This window comes from Acomys minous (genome assembly GCF_964271855.1).
Source record: "Acomys minous genome assembly, chromosome: 14".
In the NCBI taxonomy this organism is placed as follows: Eukaryota; Metazoa; Chordata; class Mammalia; order Rodentia; family Muridae; genus Acomys; species Acomys minous.
The window spans coordinates 90216804-90239976 of record NC_140496.1 but is presented as its reverse complement, the minus strand read 5'-3'; the positions used below and the strand labels follow the sequence as shown (position 1 = coordinate 90239976).

At 41.5% G+C, this 23173-nt stretch overlaps 1 protein-coding gene across 1 annotated transcript; it reads left to right on the top strand.

The window, feature by feature from the left end:
• Positions 1-1504: 1504 nt before the first annotated feature.
• Positions 1505-15258, top strand: CISD2 (CDGSH iron sulfur domain 2). The gene is made up of 3 exons (XM_084755928.1): positions 1505-1820; positions 10330-10544; positions 12778-15258. The coding sequence occupies exons 1-3, from the start codon at positions 1718-1720 to the stop codon at positions 12865-12867; spliced, it is 408 nt and encodes a 135-aa protein (XP_084612054.1). The 5' UTR covers positions 1505-1717; the 3' UTR covers positions 12868-15258.
• The last annotated feature ends 7915 nt before the right edge of the window (positions 15259-23173 follow it).

Here is a 23173-nt window from a genome sequence, read left to right as displayed (position 1 = left end):
TTTTCAGTGAAAGATGAGATTAAATTTAAACAGTTCAAAGGACCGTTTATTTTTTCCCACTTTAAAATATCAACTAAAAGAAAATAAAGCCAATTACAGCTTGATGTTACATTGGCATACCAAATACTGTATGTTATAGAACACTGATGTGAAGTTTCTCAGATACGCTGGCCTCCTCTCAGCTCTAGTTCTTGTGGTCTGTCAAAAAAAATTTAGACAAGATACAATATAGTGAAGACAGTGTTTATTAAACAGTAAAGTAGGGTACTCACAATAGGTGAAAATGGGTAGTAACAAAGGGAGCACTGCAGAGGTGACAGGGGACAACAGCCCAATAAACTATGATGTTGTTCTGTGTTTTAAGTGGGCTTTGTACTATTTAAGTTTCTACAGCTCTTGAACAGACAACTTTCCTATTTTCTTGACAGTCCCATTTACATGGTTATGTCTTTGTTTTTCCCAGAAAGCCCTCCTCCTCAGCATCAGATAGCAAACTTACGATCTTTTGGTCAGTTTAGAATGTCATGTTTTCACCAAGGCCAGAGATGTGATTTAGATCTCATTTTAAAAGAATATTTATTTATCTCAGTGTTCTAATTGCATGTATAACAGAAGAGGGCATCAAATCCCATTATAGATGGCTGTGAGCCACTCTGTGGTTGCTGGGAATTGAACTCAGGTCCTCTGGAAGAACAGACAATGCTCTTAACCACTGAGCCATTTGTGACCAGTAATCAGAGTTGCAGTTTCTAGCATTGTAAGCCGAAGACCGCTGAGGGGTCCATCCTCAGTGACCTTCAAGCCTGCTGACCTGACTAGCTTCCTACCAGTAGGCTTCTCGGGCTAACGTAGCCTTTAACCCCACAGCGCGTGCATGACTCTGGCTATTCTAACTTCAGCCAAAATAAGGAAAACTTCACAAGTCCTTCTAAGTTTCCAAGAAGTAAGCCCTTGTAACAAGAAACCTCCACAAGAAAAGTATGGCGATCCCAGTATTTGGAAGATGAAGAAGATAACTCAGTTATCAGCTTCCTGAAAGTGAAGGCAGCCTGGGTGACATGACTGTCTAAAAAACAAAACAACAACAAAAAAAGAAACACTTTTTTTTTTTACATTAAAAACAAAACAAAATTTCCTGAAGCGTTTTTGGTTGACCAGCAGAAGGGACTGAAAAAAAAAATCTAACCATGGATTATTCTAATTTGTCAGTGGAGGGGAGGGGGAGGGGGGAGGAGGGAGGAATGTAGGATACTTGAGCAGAACTGACTGAAGTTGCGGAGGAAACAGTGGGTAAGCGTTGGGTTTCTTGAAGTCCGGCTTACAGGGAAGGTGACGCGGCGGACCTGGACACTGCGCAGCACAGCGCCGGGGTCGGGGCCGGGGCAGGGGCACGCAACCTGCCGAGAAGCGGCCGGAAACCGGGAGAAACTCAATTGCGAAAGGCGGCTTCCGGTGAGAGAGCGCTCACTCGCCTCAGCCCCGCGCGGTGCGTGGCCGGCCGCCGGCTTCCGCAGACGTCAAGGGCCTAAAAGCGAGCGCCCACCCCCGCACCGGAGGCCGCGCTCCGCTCCGCAGCGCGCACGTCACTCGCCGCGCGCCAATCGCGGTCTGGCGGGGCCACCTCCCGCGCGCGAGCCCGCCGGCCGCTTCCGCTCCCACGCAAGCGCAGCAGCGGGGGAACGGGGCAGCGGACGCCGCCGCCGCCGCCGCCGGCAGGATGGTCCTGGACAGCGTGGCCCGCATCGTGAAGGTGCAGCTGCCCGCCTACCTCAAGCAGCTCCCGGTCCCCGAGAGCATTACCGGCTTCGCCCGCCTCACAGGTAACCCTCCCGCCGTCACCCCATCCTCGCGCGCCGCCCCGCGGGGGTGCGGGGGCGGGGGAGGGGGGAAGCTGTGGCGAACCGGGCGCGGGGAGGGGCGGGGCGCCGGGCCTTGTCACGTGACCCGGGGCGCGTGTGCGCCTGCGCGGAGCGGGGCTTTGGGAAGGGGTACCTTTCCTAATGCAGAAGGGAAGGTGCTGAGCTAAGCGTGGCAGGTCTCATTGGTTTGCTCACTACAGCGTGCGTGTTTGAAGCACTTTAAGTCCCTTGTTCTCTGAGGCGCCCAGCGCGTGATACTGTCTCCACGTAAGGCGTGTACGATGCCTTTATTAACGAAATCACGAGTGACCTCCGTACCCGACGGCACGGGTCAACCTATCATGGAGGCATTTGAGGTCACCTCCGTAACTACACTTCCTGGAGCAACTTCCTGGGAAAGAAAAAAGTAGCCAGAAGTATTCCAAGGCTGATAACGATTTCAGAATATGAAATTTAAGGAATTAAGGTCCTGCCTGTATGAAAACCTTACCACAACTCAGTACTTGACATCTTGACAATAAAAGTCTGCCGAATGCAGTCAATACTTGAAAGGTGGCGTTGGGTTTGGAGCATTACAGTGTGAGGTAGACCTTTCTAAACTGGTTCTCCAGACCGTGGGGGATGGTGACAAATTCAGCAAAGCTCGAGGTCCTGAGTGATCATCAATGTAAACATGAGTTGAGATAATTCTGAGGTGAGGGGGCTCGATTGGCCTGCAGCCTTCGAGAGATAGCTGGCTTAAAATACAGTACTTGGACGACTGATAAAAGAAACATAAAATGATTCTGTGACCCAGACGATGGAATTAATAATAATTGGTAAGGAATATTTGGAGCTGGGGGTCAGCTCCATTCCAAAGAAATTATTTTGTTTGCTGTTCGTTCTCACTTGAGTACTTCCCCCAAACACATGTGCATTTGATGTTAGGGATAAAAGTATAGATGGATGAACTATGTCGTACAGACTTTTAGAAACGTGCCATTTGTTGTCTGTGACAGCTGCTCTGCTTGCTAAAAAGTAGGTAGTAAGTTTTTATCATTTTAAACATTAAGAAATCCAGTAGTTGGGCCGGGCAGTGGTGGCTCAGGCCTTTAATCCTAGGAGCCAGAGCAGGCAGATCGCTATGAGTTTCAGGCCAGCCTGGTCTACAAAGTGAGTCCAGGAAGGTGAAGGCTACACAGAGAAACTCTGTCTCGAAAAACCAAAAAAAAAAAAAAAAAAAGAAAGAAAGAAAGAAAAAAAGAAAAGAAAAAGAAATCTAGTAGAGTGTATAAAATAGATTAGAAAGCAAGTAACTAATTAACAAGCACTAAAGAAACATGTAGACACTCAAAGTGACATAGAATTGAGCTCTTTATGAACATCAAAATCTCTTAGTCCTACTCCCATATTTTAAACTTTGTGACAAGTACGTAAAACATTGACTTTCCCTCCTTTACCATTTCTTTCCTTAAGCGCTATTTTAATGGAACCCTCCTACCCTCCTGCAGTGTCCTATCAGTTACTAATCTTGTACTTTGCCTTCACGTCCCCTTAAAGCTTGAAATGTTTAATTCTTCATTTTGAAAAAGTGTGAGCCGTAGTAGTTTAAAGTTATAAGCCGGTTGTTTTTCCCCTTTGAATTATATCCTTTTGAGGGTAGTCACTAAACTGGGGTGCAGTCATTTTGAGGCATTGTTCTGCTTTCCCAGTTTATTCTAATAATGCACATTAGTTAGGCCCCCTCCCTTTTTTTCCTGTCTTCTTCTTTTTGTTTTTTGGGGTTTTTTTTTGTTTTTTTCGAGACAGGGTTTCTTTTTGTAGCCTTAGCTGTCCTGGACTCGATTTGTAGACCAGGCTGGCCTCGAACTCACAGCAATCCACCTGCCTCTGCCTCCCATTAGTTAGGCTCTTAATAGTCAAAAAAAAAAAAAAAAAAAAAAAAAGGAAACTGCCGGGCGTGGTGGTGCATGCCTTTAATCCCAGCACTTGGGAGGCAGAGGCAGGCGGATCGCTGTGAGTTCGAGGCCAGCCTGGTCTACAAAGAGAGTCCAGGATGGCCAAGGCTAACACAGAGAGACTCTGTCTCGAGAAACAACAACAACAAAAAAACCAAAACAAAACAAAAAAAGGAAGCCAATTTTTCTCACTCTGGTGTAGGGCAACTCGCATTCTATGTGTTGGGTACCACTGTGGATACATTCATGTTAGTTTCCAATTTTTTATGGATGAAATGTGCTTGAAGCAGATTAGATGGTATGACTTTGAGTTCAGCGGCTAGGAGACTTTTACAAGCATGTTTTTGTACAGGTTCCTTCTGTCAATAAATAATTCATCCTTATTAAAGACACTGAGGAAACTCAGCTGTAACTTTCCCCCTCCTAAATCAATAGTGTGTAGTAGCTTTCAGTTAAAATGATGAAATGTTTAATGTCAGGACTGGACCACTCTGGTGACTGTTTTGTCTTGTTTTCCAGTCAGGGTCTCCAGTGACTCAGGCTGGCTTCAAACTCTGGCTGAGGACAGTCTTCAATTCCTGATCCTGCCGTTGCCTCCGTGTTCCAGGCCTGGTTAAGTGTGTGTGGCATCTTAGTAGTAGCTGTTTAAGACCCAAATCTACATATCTAGGTATCATAATCTGTACTGTCAACTTGTCCAACAACCATGAACTTTGTAGCAGCAGCTGCATCGGAAAGCATTCTGTTTGGAATTTAACAGTAACAATTATAGGGTCTGATTTGGAGGATTAGAAAAAACCTTCAAGCTACTTTTTATTCAGTCTTCCCATCAGAGTATATTGCAATAGTAATGGCATTTTGTTTTCCTGGGTGAGCTATTTATAGGATCTATAATATCGATTTTCATTGAAATGAAAACTTAGAAGACAGCTTTTCTTTTTCTTTTCTTTTCCTTTCTTTTTTGAGACAGGGTTTCTCTGTGTAATAGGCCTGGCTGTCCTGGATGTGCTTTGTAGACTTAGGCTGGCCTTGAACACAGATCTACCTACCACTGCCGGCCAAGTGCTAGGATTAAAGGTGTGTGCCACCAGCTCCCAGCTAGAAGACAGCTTTTAAGAGGTTCATTTATATGTTTAGAAGACCAAAAGTGTCATCATTTTCTTCTCTGAAAATTAATCCACAAGGTTGTGGCTCACATTATCTCTCTCCATATTTAGATTTGGCTAGCTCCCCATCCTGCAGTTCTCACATGGTGAGTCTGCATTCTTAGAAAACATGGAAATTCTAAATTACCACACAGGATTTAAGTACTGATAATTCTGATCTGTCAGGAACCATCTTTCTTTCTGTTAAATTCTCAAGAATAAGGCCTTTAAGATAAATTAGTGCATTTCTGCCCTTTGAAAACATAATACATGGACTTTTAAGAGACATTTTCTATTATCTTATAAAGCTTTAAAAATAGAACTAGGAAGAAAAATATTCAAAAGTCAGAAAACAGTTTAGTTCTAGATTTATACACTATCCATGATATTTTGCCCACATGAATTAGTTTACTTCGGTGAAACTTGACAAAAACAAAACAAAACAAAACACACAAAAAAACCTATCATCCATTAGAGACCTCCTTTCATATAATAAAGTAAAACCAGAAGTCTAAAATCAAGGAGGCACTTCACTCCTTACAGCGTGTGTTCTGTAACTAATCAACCCCCAAACCTGCTGACTTCACTATATAAGCTGCTGGTTCTTAAGTTTCCAGAGACTGAGCCAGGTCTGGGGCATGGCCATGTCACAGCCACTCAGGAGGCTGAGGCAGGAAGGTCATGATGCCAGCCTGGGCTACAGAGCAAGTTTTAGCCTGGCCTGGATCTTATAGTGAGTCCCTGGTCAGATCACAGTTTTTATTTTTACAAGAGCATTGGAGTTATTCACAGACCTGCTCTGAGTTTGGACACTCCTCAGAAATGTCCAAGCTTTACAGAACCTCAGTACAGAGTATTTCTCACAGTTTTCTCTTCCTCTGTTTTAGATCCAGGTGGATTCATTTCTTCTGGACTGGTCTTTGTGGGTGTTTGGCTTATTTTGTCTTTTTGAGACATGGTCTGTAACATAGGCTGGTCAGAGTCTACCCCAGTCCCCTGAGCGCTGGCTTCTGAGCTCGCACCGCCACAGCAGGTTCCATATATTTCCAGTAGAATTCTCTAAGCCTCATTCTTCTGTGCTCTTCCTCACAACCCTCCCTCAGTCCGTTTTCATCAGATTCTAGCTTGACTTTGCAACTAGGTAATTTTTTTTTAAAGATTATTTATTATTCTGCCTGCATACCAGAAGAGGGTACCAGATCTCACTAAATATGGTTGTGAGCCACCATGTGGTTGCTGGGAATTGAACTCAGGATCTTTGGCAGAGCAGCCTGTGCTCTTAACCTCTGAGCAACTGGGTAATTTCTTAAGTACACTTACATACTCAGTGCTTTCCTATTCCTCCCTCCCTGCTGCATATCGGAACTTCTCATCTTGTGACACCTGCTCATAGCCTAAGTACTTCTCTTCTTCCATTGTCCTGAGTGCCCTGCTGGCACGTGGCCCGCAGTTAACCCTGCTCAGGACGCAGCACCTCCCTTTGTCTGTGAACTGTTCCTGCTTTTCATTTAGAAAGGCCCAAATAGGTGTTAAAGCTGAAGCAATGAATCATCACATCCTTTCTACATGGCTGATTCTAATTGCCCGTATTTTACAGCATTGCAATTCTTCTTCCTACCTCTGTATAACAAACAGATGCAAAGTTCTTTTGTGGCAGTTCACTTGTCTATAATTTTGGTATCTTCAAAACCCATCACTACACTAACATGTTAATGAGGGTTTGTTAATTGTAGAGGTTCTAGAAGCTTTTTTCTTAAACACCTTAAGTCGTTTCTCTATCTTAACTTTGTAAGCTGTGGAGAAAGGTAACAAATCCAATAGGAACATCTAAATGCCGCTGTGGTGAAGAATGGACTCAGTTTAACTAAAATTCATTGTAGTGCTAGTTCATGCAAGTCTAGTACAGGGCGATGCTCATTCACATGACGATCTTCATGACTAAATGTGTCAATAGCTCTCTTTCAAATGATGTCCTACAGTTCTTCCTGCGTGACAGACAGGCTGGGCGGTTTTACAAGTTCTTTGTGTCTTGAAGATTCTTGAATCTTTGAGCCTTTCACTTCCCACTTTTCAAGTCTCTGCCTAGTTTCTTTTTTCAGAAACCTTTCCTGACTCTCTTACCTCAAACCCAGTCAACTCACAGCTGGGCCTCCAGGTCCTCTGCTTGACTGGTTGGTTGGTTTTGTTCATTTGATGTCACCTTGTTTGTTTCTCCATGGCTCTTAGTACAGCCTGTGACTATACTGTTTGTGTTCTGCTTCCTGTTGTCTGCCCGCTCCTCTCATTAGCTGTCAGCGAGCATCCCCACTCCTAATGCAGTAGCTCGAATATAGGGTACTTAGTAAATAGTGCTGATTAAGCGAATGAATGATTGTTATTTCTGTTTTACAGACAAATGAAACCTGGACTTAGACTAAAGATAAACAGTAATTACGTTGTTTGCTGCGTTCCTGTTCTGCCCCAGGCATTGCATGTAGAGAAACAGCAAGCAGCTGCTGTTTTTATACTGCAGTGTCTCCACAAAGTGGCTACTAAGTAGTGTATAAATACACAGTAAAAATCTGAAAACAAACTGATTTACAAAAGGAAATCATAAGATTTTATTCAGAAAGTATTTACTATGCACTTAAATTTTCTATACATGTGTATGCATGCTCCTGTGTCTGTGTGCTGATGCCCGGTATGAGCATGTATGTGGAGGCCTGATGATACACTTCGTGTGTCATCCTCAGAATGCTGTCCACCTACACTGAGACACATTGTCTCATGGCTCTGGAACTCACCACTGAGACTGGACTGGCTAGCCATTGAGCCTCAGGGATTCCCTTGTCTCTGCTTAACAATGGGATTACAAGCACACGCCACCATGCCTGGGGCTTAGTAATGGGGCTTCTGGATGTCAGACTCAGGTCTTAGTGATTATAAGGCGAACACTTTAGTAGACTGGCCATGCCCTAAGCCCTCTGCCCTTAAATCAGTAACCTAAAACAGAACGGGCTGGTGAGCTGGTTCATGGGGTTAAAAACCCTGGCTGCACAGACCTGAGCCCCTGAGCTACATCTGATTATGTCACAGTGCAGGAAGAGAACTAAGTCCAAAAACTTGTTCCCTGATTTTATGCGTGTCTGGTGGCAAACTCCAAACATCATACACACTCATAATAATAAGTCAGAAAGGGGAGGTGGTCAGCTGTAAAAGCAAATAGTTAAGAATAGTAGAAGTTACCTGTAGTGTTTTTGTTACTACTTTATTATAGGAGATAATAACTCATATAAAAACATTTTCTTTTTGGTTTTTTTTTTTTTTCGAAACAAGGTTTCTCTGTGTAGCCTTGGCCATCCTGGACTCACTTTGTAGACCAGGCTGGCCTCGAACTCACAGTGATCCGCCTGCCTCATATAAAAATGTTATCATTATTTTAGAGCAATGGATTACCAAGGAATTAATTGTTCATAAGGAAGTTTATTTTTCTTTTCTTCCTTTTTTCTTTTCTTTCTTTCTTTTCTTTTTTTTTCTTTCTTTCTTTTTTTTTTTTTTTTTTTTTGGAGAGAGGGTTTCTCTGTGTAGCCTTGGCTGTCCAGGACTCACTTTGTAGACCAGGCTGGCCTTGAACTCACAGAGCTCTGCCTGCCTTCCTAAGTGTTGGGATTACAGGTGTGTGCCACCGTGTCCGGCCGTAAGGACAGTTTCTGAGGACTGGGAATGTAGCTCAGTTGGCAGAGGGCTTGACTAGCACGTAGTGTCTAGTAGTGCATGAATCAGGCTTGGTCATGTACACCTGTAATCTTATCAACAGAAGGTGGAAGCGTTTATTCCCTGGTGAGGTTAATTTATGAAACAATAACAGTAGGAAAAATAAATGATACATAGTCAAGAACGTAGGGACCAGCTAGCTGGGAGGTGGATGAGTGCTCCCTCTGCAAGCATGCGAACCTGAGTTTGAGCCCCAGCACACATCTGAAAAGCCTTAGGACTGGGCCCAGCCTAGCAAAAAAAGGGTGAGTTTCTAGTTCAGTGAGAGACCCTGTCTCAAGGCAGTAAGTCAGCAATAGGGAAGACACCCAACTTCTGAGTTTGCTTTTGTGGGCACTAACCATGCATATGCCACAGAAACACAGGTGCTGGGATTGTAGGAGTATGCGTCCTTGTCTGTCTAGTGATTTAAAAATACTATATTGAGTAATAATTAATATTTTTTGTATTCAGCAATTATTTGCTTATAGGTTATTTGAAATAAGTTGTTTCATTTCCATCTCTGGCAGTGTGTTGAATCAAAATGATTTTCTTTTCATTTTGGGCAGGCCCATACTCTACCACTGAGCTATATCCCCAGCCCTTTCATGTTGGAGGAAAAATTACTAGGCAACTGTGCTTTAGTGGTTAAATAGTAGTACCTCTTCTGAATAGTTTGTTAAGAGAAAACCATTCAATTTTAGATCTGTGGAATTTGAGTCGTGGGACAAGAACAGGCTTTGGATTTAGGCTGATGAACTCACCCTGCTTAAGCTACATCTTACCTACATGTAATATGAACATAATGTTAAAATGGTGCAGTTGTCAAAGCTAACTTAGATGAGTTGGTTCGCTGCACTTTGAAGTACAGCCTATATCGCCTGTCATCAACACTTGTTAGCATCCTTCCGCAGTCTTTTCTTAGCTAGGCTGCAGTGCAGGGTGTAGGGTAGGTCAGTGAGGGCACCCAGGGTAACTGGGAAGAGCACACTCAGACCTGAGAGCCATTTCATTTCCATTGTTTGTGTTTCCATGTGTCCTAAAGACTGGATACTCTAAGAAGTATTTAATAAGCATCTTAAGATGAGAATATTCAATATGTATGTGTTTCAATTCATTAAGTCCCTTAAAATTTTTTTTTAAACTTGAAAAGTAACTTGGCTGTGGTCAGGATGTATTGCACGAGAGAAGAATCTGTTTTCAATTTTTAAAAAGTAAGTTAAAACATTTAAGGCTATGTTTTGTCTGAAATTATAAATCACTACTTAATTTTTTGGTGAAAATTCCATTGTATGGTTTTAGATGTGGCATTATGGAGAAAAGGAGTGAAAATGTTTCTAAACTTAATGACATTTTGTTCATAATTATGTTGGTTATAATTCCAGATAAAAGTAAATATAAGAACAAATATACTTACCAGGTAAAATGAGATAGGATATTTAAAATAGTATCTGTTCCAAAAATTTCAGTTTTACAAATTGAGTTAGCCTATAAATAATAAAGGGACTCCTCATCGGCTCGATCTGTTGTGTCTGTACAGTTTACAGATAAGGTAGGTAGAGTAGGAAGCTCAGATACAGCGCACACTCCAAACTAGACAGTCACTGTGCTCCGTCCAAGAGCGTTGTAGAGTCTCACAACTGTGCACATGTTCAGTTTCAGAATGGCTCCGCTTGCTGCCCTTCCTTGGTGTACTTGCACTTCTTGGCTACCTTGCAGTCCGTCCATTCTTCCCGAAGAAGAAACAACAGAAGGATAGCTTGATTAATCTTAAAATACAAAAAGAGAATCCCAAAGTGGTGAACGAAATAAACATTGAAGATCTGTGTCTTACTAAAGCAGCTTATTGTAGGTGTTGGCGTTCCAAGACGGTAAGATACCCATTTACACATATGATAAATTTGTGTGGAGTTTGGATGGTTTTGCTCCTTCAGTTCCCAATTTTGAAATTCTGTGAGGTTAGGGATTTTTCCATACTGTTGAGCATTCAAAGCTGATATGTATGCCCAAGTCGAAGGTTGTGCGGTTTTACTTGATAGTGCCTGTGTAAAAGAGATCAGTGAACTGATGCTCTTATAGCACTATTCTGCATTTGTCTAGAGCAATATGCTTTAAACGTGTGTGTGTGTGTGTGTGTGTGTGTGTGTGTGTATGAGAGAGAGAGAGAGAGAGAGAGAGAGAGAGAGAGAAAGAGAGATTGATTTACGATTTAATGAAAAGGAGCCTAAACTTTAATGTTATAATAAATAATTACTAATGTTTGATGCCAGTCTAGCACCTCAGCAGGTTAAGCCAGTTACTAGCTTGGTTTGGATTGGGCTGGTTAGTTCGTTCTTTCTTTGTTTCTCCCCACGCCCTCCCCTCATCCCTCTCTCCTCCTCTCTCACACAACAGGGTCTCTTGTGGCACTAAATGGGCTATAGTTGGTGGTTTTAACCAGTCTAGCCTGGAACTCAGAGACTCTTGACTGCTTTTGCCTTCTGGTTACTGGTATTAAAAAGCATGGGCCAGTGTACCTACCCTGTGTTACTTAATGGTTTTGTTTTGTTTTGTTTGAGACAGAGTTTTTCATTGTAGCCCTAGTTAGCCTGTAATTCACTCTGTAAACCCCAGCCTCCACCTGGGGTTAAAGACATGCGCCACCACACCTGGCTGAGTTTCTTAACTTAAAAACATGCATATTTATTTATTCATATCACATCCTGGTCCTACCCACCCCCCTCCAAGTTTCTTCACTTTTAATCTCTGGTTTATAGTTTTTTGGTTTTGTTTTGTTTTTTCAATCTTCTCTATAAGTAATGCAGATATTTTTGAAGATTTAGTGAAATGATAGATGTAAAATAACTTACATAGTATAACCTAGTAAATGCTAGTCATAATAGAAGTTTTAATGAGGAAAATGAATTCTAGTCAATAAAAATCTATTGTTGGTTGGTTTTTTTGCTTTGTTTTGGTTTTTTTGGTATTTGATGACGGTTATTTGAAACTAAATACTATGTTGTGAGTTACCTCTCTTGTAACAGCAGAGTTTAGAAACAGTGTAATCGGCTTCAGTTAAAGTGTGGGAGATCACAACTGATGGGGTACTGGGAAGTCAACACAAATCATGTTTTAAAGAGATATTTAATGGACAAGCTTTGTAGACCAGGCTGGCCTTGAACTCAACATTGATTAGAGAAACCCTATCTCAAAAAAACCAAAAAGAAGAAGAAGAAGAAAAAAAGAAATATTTAATGCGAACGTGGTTCTGTGGATTAAGGTTTTGCTGCACAGGCATCAGGACCTGAGTTCTGATCTTAAAACCCATAAAAGCCCAGCATGGTGGTGTGCTTTGCAGTTGGGGTACTCCCCAGCCAGCCACCAGTGACATCACAGGTTCAATGAGAAGTCCTGTCTCAAAAATTAAGATGGAGAAGCAATTGAAGACATTGCTATGTCAGTCTCTGGCCTCTACATGCATCCTCACAGGCAAGTGCATACCCTATACACAGACACCCAAACATGTAATGACATGAGGTCATGCTTTAATACAAGAAAAGCATATTACAGTAGGATCGCAATTTTGCTTTTAAAATATGAATGCCACAATAAATTCAGAGTAAAACCTATAATAAAATACTAGTTATAACTATAATCAGATGGATTGAGCATTTAATAATACGTCTTTAATATTTCAGAAACTTTATAGTATGAGTTTTATAAGAAAACATTATAAAATTTACTTTGAATGAACACTTCATTTTTAAAATTTAAATGAGAAATTAGTTCAAATGTAGAGCTGTATAGAGACCAAGAGCTAATGTTGATACCTTTTTAAAACTTTTGTACTCAACTGAGACACAAAAGACTCTTCTTTTTTTTTTTTTTTTTTTTCCAAGATAGTTTCTCTGTATCCCTGGCTGTCCTGGATCTTGGTCTGTAGACCAGGCTAGCTTCAAACTCAGAGATCTGCCTGCTGCTTGGAGGGTGGAGTGGTGGGATGGTGGTGTGGCCTGTCAGGAAGCTCTCTGGTGAACTGCATGTGTGTTTCACACATGTCTACTTCATGAGTCCTGCTGTAAAATAAAATAACATTTACAATTCTTTTTTTTTTTTTCCTTTTAGTTTCCTGCCTGTGATGGGTCCCATAATAAGCACAATGAATTAACAGGCGATAATGTGGGTCCACTCATACTGAAGAAGAAAGAAGTGTAACAGGAGCCACTAAGATTAAACTCTTACAGTAACATTTCCTCCTTTGTTGTGCCTAGGAAAACCTTTGGAAATTTTAACTATCAGTACTGGTTGAATAATTATTTCTGCCAGTTATTTTCTTGCTACACTACTGCTTATATTTGGTACTTTATGTATCTAGGCATTTATATAGAAATCAAATTGTCAAGTATCATTCTGAAATCAACAATTAATGTGTCTTTCAGCAATAAAGTCAGCACTTCAGATTTTAATTAACTGGGAATTTAAAGTTTGGCCATGGGCCAAAAGTTATTTTTTGCATATCAGTATTTCAAAAGAGTGTATATTTTTTAAAAAGTTCTCCCTTGTATTTTCATATTGTTTTGCTCATTTGAAGTAGTTTGCCATTCTTTGGCCTTTTGTGGAACTCTTATGTTTTTAGATGAATTATGAAATATATTGCCATCAAGAATTACCTTGAGGCAATAAAACTCCTTGTTTTATAGAGATTTTGTCTCATTACCATGATTATCTCAATTTCTAAAAAGTAAATCAGATAAAAAAAAGTTCCAATGACAAAATTATTTGCATCATAAAATATTGCCTCACCTTACCAAAGGCTTGTTCTTGCTCTGTGTGCGTGCGTGCGTTGTTTAACTTGGTGACAGCTAGGTGGCAAGAGCACTTAATGCTAAGTTACACTTACGAGCTACAGTTTGAAGGTCAATTCAATATAAAGCACATCTGAATTTGCATTGAAATGAAACAGTTCATTGCTCAAGATTGTTTTATCTTTTTTGTAGTTCACTTTAGAGAAATGAAGCAACAGGATATTAAGTTACTTGTAATCTAATGGGTTGAATTTGTACATACTGAGAAGATATGTTGATCTTTTTAAAAAGAGATGGCTCCTTGTATTTTTTTTAATTGACAAAATATAGATAAAACACTTGTGTGTGCATAATGACAAAAAGGAGTCTGCAAGGACGTGTCACACAGGGTAATCTGCTAAGGATGATGACTTGGGAAGGAAGGGTTGTTACATGACTTTCTACTTCTTTCTTTATTTCCCCACAAACATTTATATACTTTAAGTTGTTTTTTTTTTTATCAGACTTTTGAATAAAATTATCAAAACACAATTAAGCTCTTTAGGCCCATATAAGACCTTTGATTGCTTGTCTGAAGATAGGTAGGATGGAGTCAGCACTGCAGGGAACATAACACACGTGTGGATTAAACACTGGCTGTGCAAAGAAGTCAGCCACACAAGGGTTACTGGCAAATACTGAAAAAAAAAAAAAAGAAACAAAAGCCAAATAGACAAAAACCATTTGTTTCATTTCCTGGCTCATAAGAGCAATGATACACCATTAAGGGTAAAATAGGATATACAACAAAGGGTAAACTGTAGGTGAGTGCTTGGTTCTGCTATAAAACCTCATTACCTCCAGACACAGGGAAGAAAGCAAGACAGTTAAATTTGGGGCCACTCATTTGTCAAGTCTGTTGGATTAGATGGATTATCTCTAGGACTTCTTATTTATTAATGAGCACATAGTAAGCCTGGTGCAACATATGTAATGTGTTCTCTTTCTTTAGCTAGCATATCTAGCAGTTTGACCAAGACTAGTGATGGCGAGCCAAGCCTCCAAACTAAAAGGGAAATTCCAAGTCAGCCTATCAAGTAAATTACAGACACGCATTTTATAGTCTTATGTCGGCGTATTGTAAAATGTGAATAATATTAAAGCAAATAGACATGTTTTAGAAACTTATTTTTATTATTTTATGTGTATGAGTGCTTGTATGTATGTATGTATGTATGTATGTATGTATGTATGTGTACCACGCATATGCCTGGTGCCCAAGGAAGCCAGAAGAGAATGTTGGGTCCCCTGGAACTGGAATTAACAGACAGCTGTGAGCCACTGTGTTGGTGCTGGGAACTGAACCTTGGTCTTCTGCAAGAACATCTAGTGCTATTAACAACTGAGCCATCTTTCTGGCCCCTTAAAAATTTAAATAAAATGAACACATTTAAACAAAGAGGTTGTGATTGTTTTGAACTAGCCATCAAGAACTGAAATGTGAAAGGAGTCATAATATTATTAAGAAAATCAAAAGTGGTACAAATTTGTGTTTGCTCACTTACTTTTGTGGTACTAAGGCTGGAACCCAGGGCCTCACAAATTCTGGCAAGTTTTCTCCACACTGAGCTCCATTTTGTGTTGTATCTTTTTAATAGTATAAACAACTGAAGCAAAATACAAGAAAGCTTTCAGTATAGATTTATTGGAAGTTTTGAGTTATTTGTAATTTTAGCCTACTATCAGGAGTCTCTTTAGTTTTACTTTACAATTCTCATGTAATTGCCAACCCTGAACTATTAAAGATACAATCCACTCAGTTCATGACGCTCTGTTTTTATTTGTCTGCGCATGTGTTTATACACCTGTGTTTGCAGATGTGTGTACCCATGGGCATGGAGGCCAGAGGTTGGTGTGGGGTGTCCTCCTTAATTCTCTCACCAAATCTGGAGGTCATGGAGCAAGGGTGGCCATCATGGTGAGCCCCAGAGCTGCTCCTGTCCCCACCTCCCCAGCACTCAGGTTGCGGTTACGTACCATGCCTCTGTGGCCGGCATCTTACTGAGCCATCTCCTGAGCTGGTTGTCTTTTTCTGTGGAGGTACAGGAGACAGATAGTCAATCTTGGTGGCAATAAAGCTAAGAATTACTGGGTATCTGTGGATATCAGCCATTACATTGAGTGTGGTGCTCAGATCATAAATGTATCTCATGTAATGTAGTGAGTCCCACTGTGTGATCTTACCTTTCTCACGGCCAAGGTCCTTAAATCAGAGATGGAAATACCTGTGCTTGGGAGCTCTACAAGGTTTGCTCTCCAAACCTGTACCTCTTCTTTCTGTTATAGCTGGGGAGCACTAGCGTATTGCTCCTCTGTGGCTGTGGGTTTTTTGGCTAGCTGGTTGGTCTTGTTTGTTTTTTCTGAGACCATTTATTTAGTGCCCGTAAGTACCTTCACTGTCAGAGTAACCAGTTATTTTCCCACAGGTGGCCAATTCCCCAGCAGAAGTTTGGATACCTTGTCTGTGGTCATTCTGCTTCTGTCTGTAAAACCATTGCTTCAACTCAGAGCAACATTCTTTGAAAAAACATGGTCTAGTTGCCATACTTTTGGCTTTACAGAAGGCACATTTATTGGAACTTGGTAGGCCGAAATGATCGACTTAATTTTATGAAATAAGAATAGTGAGAAAAGTGAAAATTGTCCCAGAAGGTAATTTTAGTGCCATGAGAGGAAAATGGTTTCCCCTCCCACATTTTCTACCTTAAAATGTTAAGTTGTTTACTGTGCCCAGAAATCCAGTCTGGTAGCAGGCTAGTGTTTTAATAAGCTTTCAAGTGAGGATTAGAGTTGCCATCTTCTGTAAATTCACAGAATGCTGTCATGTGTGGTGTTATGGTATGTATCATGTATACCTTACATAAATATTGAATAACCAAACGTGAATTGACAAACCACTTCGTTCTTAAAGTATGTCTTGAGTGTTCCAGAACCTTCGAGAAACATCTTTGTTACATTACTCATGATTGTGAGAGCTGCCTGTCTTGCTGACTTAGAGAACTACTCTTTCCTTACTCAGCCCTTACAGAATACCAGGTATCTGAGAGTATTAGCAGGCTTGAGGTACCCATGACTCATCTGTGCGGATAGTTAAACAAGCTGTGTTTGGAAAGCACATTACAACTCAGCTTTGAGTTTGCTGCCTCCTGATGATTCACTGAAGTGCTTTTGTATTTTGTAACCTAATTTGTTAATAAGTTTATAGGAAGCCAATTAAGCCAGCTGCTGATTTTTTCATAGTCTTTGATTAGAAATGTCATACTGTATTCCTGAACAATTTTAAAGCGCCACTCTAAAAAAAACAAAACCAAACCAGGTGGCTGTTTTCTTTGACACCTACCCAACATGTTTAACTAATTGCATCTCTCTCAGTTAGATTCATCCCAGGCTGCCTCACCAATATGAAAACACCTGGAGGTGTGTAATACGCTCACAATGTTCCAAGGCCAGTGCCTGAGCCCTCTCCCACCTCCAATCCACTTATTTTTCCTTCACAGCAAATCCCAATAAGTTTGGTTATTCCCAAACATAGCACCAGTATCAAGAACATCCTGTTCAGAGGTAGGTAAGCAATAAAATAAAACGAGGAGAGAGAATTAAAAAACAAATGTAATTTGGAAATGAAAGGCTAGCAGCTTGAGAAGATTTAATAGAGACCCATGCACCTCAGTCCCTGACAACGTCTCTGTGATCAGATTGTACAAGTAGTGTTTCATGATAAATTTGCATCAAGTAGTGTGTGACGGTTAAGAAGGCAGGATGTTACATTCACTGACACCAGTGCCCACTTTAAAAGCTTCTGTGTTTAACATGGTATATCCAGGTGGAAAATGTATCCAGATATTCTTGACAGGTGAGGGCTTTATTGCAGGAAGTTTCCTCATTCGGTTGAAATGTTTTCAAATTCAACTACTAATTTCCTGCACTATTTTATTTCCTATAACATGATAAGAGCTCAATAACGGCAGGAGACTTTTAAATCACATAAGTGGTGGTAGAGGGTTTGCCCACTGCAGGGGTAATTGAAAGTCCTGTTGCAAAGCCATGCACACAGCTGTTGTGGGATCGCCTCAGTGTCTCTGCTTAACACAGACAGGGTTAGGGAGGACACCTGTAGCTGTTTTGTTGGTTTAACTGTTGCATCTGGCCCTGTGCTTTAGTCATAATGGGCTTTGACTGGAAGCTCACTTTGTTTTACTCAGCAAGTCAACGTCAACTAGTTGTCTTTTGCAGAAGTCTAGTCTAGTGAAGCCGTGAAGCAGACGTTCAATCTAGTGCATACACCAGGAAGCATATATGAACTATTAGCAAGTACACATTTGTTTGCTGTCTGGTTAGGACATTGAAAATATGTTCAGAAAGGTAACAATGGGTTTTCAGCTAAGGGTGGCATCATTCTAACTTTGCAGGGACTTAAATGCTCAGATTCATGACTTACTAAAATGCAAAAACTGCTTTAAACAATCGCGGTGAAATATTTGTGACTGTTTTCTTGAGACACTGGCCCATTGAATCAGCGATGATAACCATTCTTAACACCATAATGTTGCAACTTCCACAAACTGTAAGAAAGGGAGGAAGTTGGTGAACTGCAGAATTGCAAAGATAAACTTTACACTAGTAAGAAAAGAATCTGAAAACAATTCAGTAAAATTTCCATCTGTGGCATCTTCAGTACAGTTTCCTTCGTGAACACACTGGAGGAACAAATCAGTCCCATCCATTGACCAGATTTAAGAACAAAGCCTACAAGTACAGAACTCTGAAGAAAATGCTCCCAAGAAAGGAGACAAAGTTAGATAATTCTGAAGTAGGTAGCAAAACACTGGGAAATCTAGAAAAACAGTCAGTACTTAAACAAACAAACTGATTTATACTAACCCCAGAAGGAAAGTAAGTCATTTGACAAATAACCAAACAGAGAATGGAAGGCACTTTTGTAAAATCCAGAAAGGTTCTAGGTGCTAGCTCAAAGAACAAGCCAGCTTTGCAAGGACAAGCTCTACCCCAGCACTGAGGAAAGCCTGATTAAGCTTGCAAGAAGAGGTGTAAGTCACTGTTCCTTAGCTTTTTCTTTTCTTTTCTCCTCTTCTTTTTTTTTCCCCCTGAGACAGGGTTTCTCTGTGCCTTGGCTGTCCTAGACTCACTTTGTAGACCAGGCTGGGTTCGAATTCGTACACATCCACCTGCCTCTGCCTCCTGAGTGCTGGGATTATGGCGTGAGCTTCCTTATCTTTTAATTTCTAGAGAAGGTCTGACGTGTTTATGATCTTTCTGCTTCAGGCTCCTTAGTGCAGATATTACAGGTGGTGCCACCACATCTGGCTTATCCCCCAAATTTTAAAGGAACACTCCACTATTTATTTCATTGATATAGCTGGTATAGATTTAACATGAAAACCTGCAAAAGACATACAGGCAAAAGCCCCGAACAGAAGTAAGCCAGTTTTATGAATATGAGTGAAAGAAGTGAGACAGTATTAAAACACTTGTCAAAAGGCTTGTATTTTATGGGCTAGAGAGATGGCTCAGTGGTTCAGAACACTGGCCGTTTGTCCAAAAGGACATGGGTTCAATTCTCAGCACCCACATGGCAGCTCACAACTGTCTGTAACTCCAGTTCCAGGAAATCTGACACCCTCTCTCACACCAATGCACATAAAATTTTTAAAAATGTTTAAAGGCTTTTATTTTAAAATGCCTCACTATCAGCTGATATATTAACACTCGTATAAATCAATGAAAGAGGAGAAGATCCAGCCATAGTAATAGATGCTGAGATGGGTACTGAGAAGAGCTGACAGCTAGGCCTGCCTCGTGAAGATTCTTAATGGGGATTAGATATATTAATTAAAATTCTGTAGTATCCATTTTCTATCACAAAATACTCCACTTACCATCAGAAACAAATATGAATGTCTACTACCATTTTTTTAATATTTATTTTTTATTTGTTATAGGAGCCCACAGTAGAGAGACTGAATTTTTAATTAATTATTTACTTTAATGTATATGAATGCTGTGTCTGCATGTATACCTGCAGGCCAGAAGAGGGCACCAGATCACATTATAGATGGTTGTAAGCCACCATGTGGTTGCTGGGAATTGAACTCAGGACCTCTAGAAGCACAGACAGTGCTCTTTAACCGCTGAGCCATCTCTCCAGCCCTCTACTGCCATTTTTAATGCCAGTGACTTTTTGATATATAACAAGTTATTAAAATGAACTAATCATTACAAATATGGGAAAATAGAAACTTTGACATAATTACATGTCTAAAATACAGCAATTGAGTAAAACAGATGTAAGAGAAATTTTGGTTAGTGACTGGAAACCATAATTATACAAAATTTATTAATTAGCACTTCAAGATTATAATCACAAGACAGTTGATCACAGTAGCAAAAGTAATAGATTTACTTGGAGAAAGTATAAAACCTGTTTCAAAAATGCCAAAAACAACTAAGACTTAAACACGCAAAAAACATTTAGTAGTATTAGAATATAAATCTAAAATTACATGTAAATTCAATAAAGTTCACACTAGATTCACAAGCTTATTTAAACCTGATTAAGTAGTTTTGAAGTTTGTATAGAAGACAAAGTTGTAGGAAAAAAAGATTAAAGTTCTTTGCTCATGTCAATACATGTTAGGAAGCTGTTGAGATCAAATCAATTTACTTAGGAAAATAATTGTGTTAAGAAAACAAAGCAAGAGCCGGGCAGTGGTGGTGCACGCCTTTAATCCCAGCACACAGGAGGCAGAGGCAGGCGGATCGCTGTGAGTTCGAGGCCAGCCTGGTTTACAAAGCGAGTCCAAGACATCCAAGGCTACACAGAGAGACCCTGTCTCGAAAAACCAACCAAACAAACAAACAAAAAGAAAACAAAGCAAGCCAGGTAGGTGGAGCACACCTTTAATCCCAGCACTCAGGATGCAGAGGCAGGTGGATTGATGTGAGTTCGAGGCCAGCCTGTTCTACAAAGGAGTCCAGAACAGCCAAGGCTACATAGCGAAACTCTGTCCCCAAAAAACGAAAACCATGGTACACATGTGGAGATGAGAGAACCACTGTTTTTTTTTCCCACCAAGTCCTAGGAATGGAACTCAGGTTCTCAGCCATGGCACCAAGCACCTCCACCCACTGAGATATTTTACTAGTCCTAAAATTATTTTTTTTAATGATGTGAATATATGGAAAGAGCAAGGGAGAGAGAAAATGAGATTGAAAATGGAAAAGCTTTGTAGCAAATGATAACAATAAATAAAATCAGTAACATATAATAACAGGAGATTGCAATATGGGAAAACAGTAAGTAAATATATAATTTTAAGTAATTGACACAAAATTGTCTCTTGCTGTGCAAATAAAGGATTTTTGTGATTCAGTTGGTCTGTGTTTTTCAATTCTTTCAGAAATCTATTGACACTAAGAAAAGTTGCTGAATGAATCATTAGTTTGACACATTGTATACTTTACTTAAAGACCTTTTCTCCATTCATTTACTTATTTACTTATTTTTGTTTTCAGTGAGAGGTTGAGACATGGTGCATGTATGGAGGTCAGAGAACAAGTGTGGGAGTCAGTTCCCACTCTCGACGCGGATTCATAGAATCAGATTCAGGGCTCAGCAACAAGCACCTCCGCCCTTCTTGACAGCCTAGTATGCTTTTGTTCTTAAGAAAAGTCTTGTCACCAGGTGTGGTGCCTTTAATCCCAGCATTCCTCGGGAGGCAGAGGCAGGTGAATCTGAGTTTGAGGTTAGCCTGGCCTACAGAGCAAGTTCCAGGACAAAAAAGGGGAAAGGTGGGGGCGGGGAGGGGGGGGGCGAGAGAAAGAAAAAAAACAAAAACAAAACCCTGCCAGTTCTTTTCAACCTCTAAATAATCCCCAAGCGAGGTTTACTTAATCCCTGTTTTCTTTTTTCTCTCCTTAGCAATAGGTTATGCTAATGAAAGGCGAGTGCAGCTGAAAAGTCCTCGTTGTTTAAAGGAACCTGGGAAATACGTTCAAAAATTTGCAGAAATGGACTCTTTGAAAAACGTTAAGGCTAGGGTTTTTTTTTTTAATTCCAAAAATAATCTTATTTACTAGATGTTAAATAACGTACGGAATGAAAAGAAAGCTGTGTCGTTCAGTCCATTTGTCACTCTGTCTAGCCCAGCTCTTCTCTTGCCTACTTTTTTGGGCATCTGGATCTATAGGCGGAAGCACTTCCTTACAGCCACCAAATCTGCACGGCCAGCCCGCGGATACTCTGAAGCCTTGCTGCAGGGTGTGACCGTGAGAGACTCCATTCCAGTGCGAGAGTTGTAGCTCTTCTGTTTGCAAACCCCTGGGTCCAGTACATTAACGATGCCTTTGATGGAGAGCGATGTTTTTGCTATGTTTGCTGCCACAACCACCTGTCGGGCCCCAAGGGGCATGGGCTGGAAGATTCGAGCCTTCATGTCTGAGGGCAAGTTGATATAAGTGGGCAGCACCAGGAGCTCCCGGATTTTGTAAGCCGGCGGCAGCGGTCCAGTCGGCAGCAGCGGTCCTGGCGCATCTCACAGGCAGCCTCCATCTCCTCCTGTATTGTCAGGAACACCAGTATATCCCTCAGGGTGCTGGGTCACATGGATCTGCAGCACAGACAGGACACAGGCTTCCAGGCAATCAGCCTCTGGGGCCTTGGTATAGAAGATGTCACCTGGAAATTTGCATCCGGGCATTGGGAAGGCAGGGGCATCATCAAAGAAGGTGGAAAACCGAGCAGTATCCAGTGTGGCTGAAGCTACCAGGACCTTGAGCTCAGGTTGGAATCTAGCAACATCCTTTGGTTAACACAAAGAGAATGTCTGTGTGCAGGGTTCCTTCATTAGCTTCATCCACTGTCACCACACTGTGACTTGCAAGGTCAGGCTGAGAGAGGAGCTCCTGTCGTAGCATTCCATCTGTCATGTAGCAGAGAATAGTCCGCTCTGACGTCAGTCCTCAAACCGGATGCTGTAGTCAACTTCATTCCCAAGCTTTACACCCATCTCCCTGGCCACTCGGGCAGCCACATGGGTGCTGGGTGCAAGCAATGTTCATACGCTTCTTTTGCGTAACCCTCCTCAAAGAGGGACTGTGGGATCTGTGTGGTACTCCCGGAGCCAGTCTCACCTTCGATGATTGGCACTGGCAGGCGTGGTCCACGGCCTGGATAGACTCCTGCTGGGCCTGACGGAAGCAGCACGGACAAACTCTATGGTCTCATTCTCCTTCAGCACCAGCTGGCACTTGAGCTTCTGCGGGACGGCATCTCTGGGCCTCAAACTTAAAAGATGTAGCACCTAGCTCGGCTTCCTCGCAGCGCCACCGCTCCTCTCCTGGGGAACCTGATCCTCATTCACGATGTTCCCAGCTTGAGCTGGCTGTCCTCGAGTCGCCGTGGGCATGTGGTAGCGATTAGCAGGCCCCAGCTTTTCCTGCTGGCCAGCTGCCGGTACTCCCAAGTCAGATCCCGCTCTTGGAGGCCTCTGTGATCATGGTGGCTCACCCCCACTGCCCCAAACAGGACTGCCTCATCAGCCAATTCTGCCTCCAGGTCTTCCAGCTGACCTGCCTACTTAGCTGATGTCCTGGAAGGAAAAAGGCCCAAAAGGCTCACTAGCTCACTTGACAGCCCAGGAGGAAAAGGCAAAAACAAA

Bases quoted from the DNA above. Each gene is read 5' to 3' on its own strand.
- CISD2 (XM_084755928.1), top strand. From the start codon at position 1,718: ATGGTCCTGGACAGCGTGGCCCGCATCGTGAAGGTGCAGCTGCCCGCC. The intron at 1,821-10,329 runs GTAACCCTCCCG...GCACATGTTCAG, and splicing joins CGGCTTCGCCCGCCTCACAG to TTTCAGAATGGCTCCGCTTG. The intron at 10,545-12,777 runs GTAAGATACCCA...TTTTCCTTTTAG, and splicing joins GGTGTTGGCGTTCCAAGACG to TTTCCTGCCTGTGATGGGTC.